We start from the raw sequence: 4,759 nt of genomic DNA, 5'->3' as shown, positions 1-4,759 counted from the left end.
GTCCCAGTTGAGGGGACGGAGGGGACGTAGTGTTTGATCTGAATTTTTGTTACAGAAAAATCAGGGCTCCTGAGACTGCAGTCTGCAGAGCAGCTCTGTCCCTGCAGACACAGGAGGTGAGAGCACACGGAGACCACAGCACCCCGCTCACAAGCAGAAGGGCAGTGGGCCTTGCCGGGAACGCTTTCCACCCTGCAGGCGCCACGCCCAGCGGGTTCCCCGCGCTGCACCTGATTGCGCTTCACAACTAGGCTAGCTCAGTGCACTGGGGGCTGCTGCTAGGCCCAGCGAAGCATGTTGGTGCCAGGGTAATGACTCCGTCAGGGCCAAGCATTCCCAGACCTGCGCTCTGCCCTGCCATTCACCAGCCACGGGGTTGTGTCACTCTGCTCAGAGTAAAGGACAGTTTACTCTGTCCTGGTTGCTCCCCATTAGGATGCCATGGGTCAGCAACACGCCTGCCCCTGCCCCGCCCGCGCCGCCCTGCGCTACTGCGTCTGCACCCGGGCGCTGGAGGTGGCGGAGCAGGGCGCGCGCCTGGGCCCCGTGCGCATCGTGCTGCACAACTGCCCCTGCTACCGCGTCCTGGCCGCGCCGCGCCACGTCTTCCTGCTGCCCGCCCCGGACGCCCACGCCGGCGCCGCCAAGCTGCTGCTGGTCTGGTGCCCGCAGGAGAGCCGCGTGGCTCTGGTTGCGCCCGCCCGAGGGCTTCTGCGCAGCTACTGCCTGCCGCCCGCGGGAGAGCTGGACTTTAAGAAGTTGGTGGCGGGGTGTGCGGGGCTCCTGCCCGCCCTGGGCCCACTGGACGTCCACACCTGCGCCCTGTCGGACTCGGGGGACCTGCTGCTACTCAGCCCCCGGGGCGCCGTGGATCTGCTGCAGCCCGACGGCGCCCAGCGGCGCATCTTCGACTTTGGGGGCAGCGCGCTGGCCCCAGGAGACCTGGCGCAGCTGCACGCACGGAGCGGCACCTTGGCCTGCGCGCTGGCCGGCCTGCTGTACCTTGTCGACGTGGGCAGCGGGCGCCTGCTGGACAAGATGGTGCTGGGCACCAAGGAGGTACACTTCCTGGAGGATGAGGAGGAGCTGCAGCTCCTCACCCCGACGGGGATCTACAGCTATGTCCCCCGTGGTGCGGAGCCAGGCGGGCGGCCGGAGCCCCTGCTCTCCGAGCTGGTCTTCCAGGAGGCGTGCAAGTATTACCAGCGCCGCAGCCTCAGCAGCACGCCGCTGACAGTGGAGAAGCTGCGCAAGGGCGGCATGTTCCAGGCACCCATCGCACTGGCAGCCATCCTGCACCGCGGCCTGCGCCCACAGCACGAGCCGCCCCACGGGCTCCCGGGGCCCCACGCCAAGCTGCTGAGCACCCTCAGCCTGGAGCTGCAAAGCTACCGCAGCCTGGAAGCACTGAAGGCCTGCGTGGTGGGCGCGCCGGAGGGCGAGGTGGACAGCTACTGCGAGGAGCTGGTGGAGCAGGAGCTCACCCGCCTCCTGCACTCGGAGCTGGACCCGGACAACCTGGCCTACCTGAACACCATCTTCCGCTCCTTCCCCCGGGCCGCCTGGAAAGCCGTGCGCGCCAGCCTGCAGCTGCGGCAGGGCACCGACGGGCTCCTGGTTGCCCGGGCCACGCCAGACATCTGGAAGAAAGTGCTGGGGGGCCCGGCGGCACGGGAGGCGGAGGGAGGCTGCAACGGGGCGCTCCCGCTCTTTGAGCTCATCTGTGGCTCCCTGCACCGCTACAAGCCCGCGTGGCTGCCGCGCTTCGTGGCGCTGACGCAGCAGTACGCCGGCACCACGTGGCCCTACGGCAGCCAGGACGGGCCCGAGGGCCGCGTGCCCCTCTACAAGCGGGCGCTGGCCGTGCTGACCCGGCGGGCCGGGGCCGCCGGCGATGAGGACCTGGAGATCGATCTGCTGCTGTGCAGCGCGCGGCCCAAGGCTGTGCTCCAGGCCATGCGGCTCCTCGTGCGGCTGCGGCACTGGCCCCGTGTGCTGGAGGCTGCCTGCCGCTTCTGCCCGCGCAGCCCCTTGCTCAACAAGGAGATCTTCACCACACTCCTGGCCGAGGTGGCCCAGCACCGCGAGCTGGACCCACACCTGGGCGCCCTGTGGGAGCTGTGCCCCCCAGACCTGGCAGCCACAGACGTCCTCGCCGTTGTTCTGCAGCACCTGCCCAGCCCCGGGGCGGGCGACCCCACTCCCTTCGCTGCTGCCCCAGGCACCCTGCTGACCGTGGGGCTGCTGAAACCGCTGCTGCAGCGCGTGGCACAGCGCCCACGGGCCCAGGATGAGCTCTATGCCGATGCCCTGCAAAGCCCCAGCATCCCCCCTCCCACCCCACCCCGGGAGCGCTGGGCAGGTGCCAAGCTGGCCCCAAGGACTGCCATGCTCGGGCCAGACCAAAGCGGCACTGTGTGAATGGCGCCGGGGAGCAGGCACCCAGGCTAGGAGCTCCAGCGTGCCCCCGGCCCCGGCGCAGGGTGAAAGACTAGATCTGAACCTCGCTCCGTGTTTGCCCTGCGTGCTAGCCAGCGGGGCCGCAAGTGCTTTGGGGCCGGGGCTCAGCTTCCTTTCTCCGTCCTACGCACCAGGCCTCTGAGACCAGCGCCGGTAGCTTGAGCGCTCGCGGTCCTTCCTTAGCAAGCAGCCGGGCCGTGCCGAGGAGCGAGCAGAAGCGTGGGGGAGCTCCATGCCAGGCCATCCAGGCCTAACCCCTCCACCTTTGCCCCCGAGCCGGCTCAGACACAGAGGCTTTGTGAGGCCCTCCCTGCCTTTCTGCTGCCTCAGCTCTTCGGGAGTGAGTAACTCGAGACAGCCAGGCCAGGCCCCTCCCGGCAGACTGCCGCACTCCAGACACTAATGCGTGGCCCCCGGTGACAGGGGGGCCCTGTCTCAACCCCCCTCGAGGACATGGTTACACCCCCCTCGAGCACCTGGACTGGAAACCAGACAATAAAAGTTGCTGATGCAGCACTGGGGCAAGAGACTCGTGTTTGGGAGTGGGGGGCTGATGTAGCTATGGGCTGCTGCCCCAGGAGGGGGGTCCTGCTGTGCTGTGGGGGCAACCCCCAGCCCCTCAGGGTACATCCCTCTAGCACCTGCTTCAGACCCCAGCTAGCTGCAGGAGCCTGTGAGCTGCCCCCCAGCGCCAGGGAGCTTGGCTGTGGAGGCAAGAGGAAGGCACTTGGCCTCCCTGGTGCAGGAGACCTAGTGTAGACAGGCCCCCGGTACCTAGAGCACATTGTACTGCCTGGGGACCAGCCCTGGGAGCTGCGGGGGAGGACGTGGCTCTGCAGCCAAATTCACTGGTGTCCCCTCCGTGTTGCACCTCAGCTGCAGTTTGTTCCTCCCTGCACAGGACGTCGGCCCCTCCTGGGAAGTCCCCGTGGCCACGAGCCAGTGTGGAACCAGCCCCTGGAAGAGGAACTGCTGGGTGGGAGCGATGGGTCGGGGCAGCATCAATGAGGCTTTGTGCAGCGCCAGCTCACACTGCACCCCGCATGGGGGGTGGGGGTGCTTCCATCCAGCAGGGAAGTGGGCTGCGCCGAACAAGCCCGAGCCTTTGGGTGGTGGGCAACGGGTCACCCGCAGCGCCTGCCTGGCCCCAGCAAGCCTGGAGGCGAGGGCAGCAGGACAAAGCCTGCGGCTGTGATGTGGCCTCTGCTCTGGCTTAAACCGCCCCCAACACCTGCAGCAAAGGGGCAGATTCCTCCCTGACCCCACGGAGCAGCCCTTCCCATCTGGACCCCCTGTGAATTACCCTGGCTCCCAGACAGGGTGGGGGTTACTGGGCACCAATGCACCAGGTGTTGGGCAGCTTCCAGCAGGGTGATGGGACCCCCTAGAGCAGGGACCCAGCCCCTTGGGGTACAGCCCCAGAGCCACCCCGTGGCAGTGGCGGGCACGGGGGGCACAGCCCTGCATTGCCGCACAGGAGACAGGCAGCTTGGCTCTGTTCACACACACACACACGCTGCTTTATTGCGCGCGGGCATGCCGGCGCTGGGGCAAAGCAACCCCGTGGCCCAGAGCAACCCGCCACCCAGCCTGGGCAGCTGCGCCCGTGGCCGCGACCTCAGGACCGGGGCATCACGGCCTCGTCTCCACCCGTGGGATCTTGAAGGCAGGGGGCGGCACGGACCTGTGGGGTGCGCGGGAGGGGGCATAAGGGGATGTCCCACAGTACCTGCCCACCCCCCCTTCGGTTGCCGGACTCACATCTCCAGGGCCTCGTTCCTGTGGGGAGAGAGGGGCAGGGTCAGGGGGGCTGGGCACTGCCCCCACCCCACAGCCCCTTAGGGCTGCGAGGGTTTCAGTTCCCCATGGCCAGGCAGCCGTGGCCTGGTGCGAGCAGCCGCCAGGGAAGTGAAACCAGCTGGTGCCTTTGGGGGAGGGGGGGGTGTCAGGGAGCCCAACCCCGGTCCCAACCCCCCTGGGCCTGTCGTGACCGGGGGCTCCCCACCCCCGCGTTGGCCAGGCAGAGGCCGGTGCAGCAACCACGGTCGCGGTCACGCCTGCCACGTGTCCGCCTTCCTCCCCGCTGGGGCCTGGGTGGCGTGGAAGCCAGGAGTCGGGCGGGCAGCGACAACGGGGGTCCTCACTCGTGGACGTCGGCGTAGTCCATGCGGCGGTAGAACTTGGCGAGCCGCGTGGCCAGGATGAGGCCAGGCAGCAGCAGCGCGGTGCAGGCGCCCAGGCTGAACCAGAAGGCGTTCTGGGGGGCACAGCGAGCATCAGTGCCCCCAGCCCCACACCC

At 68.5% G+C, this 4,759-nt stretch overlaps 1 protein-coding gene and 1 long non-coding RNA gene across 2 annotated transcripts; one reads left to right on the top strand and one right to left on the bottom strand.

Moving 5' to 3' along the window:
* Positions 1-15: 15 nt before the first annotated feature.
* Positions 16-2,501, top strand: HPS6 (HPS6, biogenesis of lysosomal organelles complex 2 subunit 3). The gene has a single exon (XM_019502704.1). It carries the CDS (start codon positions 442-444, stop codon positions 2,419-2,421), a length of 1,980 nt encoding a protein of 659 aa, XP_019358249.1. The 5' UTR covers positions 16-441; the 3' UTR covers positions 2,422-2,501.
* Positions 2,502-3,966: 1,465 nt separating this feature from the next.
* Positions 3,967-4,746, bottom strand: LOC109287259. Its single transcript, XR_002094797.1, has 2 exons — positions 4,605-4,746; positions 3,967-4,239 (listed from the first exon to the last, which is right to left on the bottom strand). It is a non-coding gene; the product is annotated as an uncharacterized LOC109287259 (long non-coding RNA).
* Between the last annotated feature and the right edge of the window lie 13 nt (positions 4,747-4,759).

The sequence above is a fragment of the Gavialis gangeticus genome, unplaced genomic scaffold (genome assembly GCF_001723915.1).
Source record: "Gavialis gangeticus isolate Ggan-Ray unplaced genomic scaffold, GavGan_comp1, whole genome shotgun sequence".
NCBI classification, from domain to species: Eukaryota; Metazoa; Chordata; order Crocodylia; family Gavialidae; genus Gavialis; species Gavialis gangeticus.
The sequence above is the reverse complement of the archived record's forward strand: the minus strand, read 5'-3'. Positions and strand labels throughout refer to the sequence as shown.

Coding starts and splice junctions, on each gene's coding strand:
- HPS6 (XM_019502704.1), top strand. CDS start 442: ATGGGTCAGCAACACGCCTGCCCCTGCCCCGCCCGCGCCGCCCTGCGC.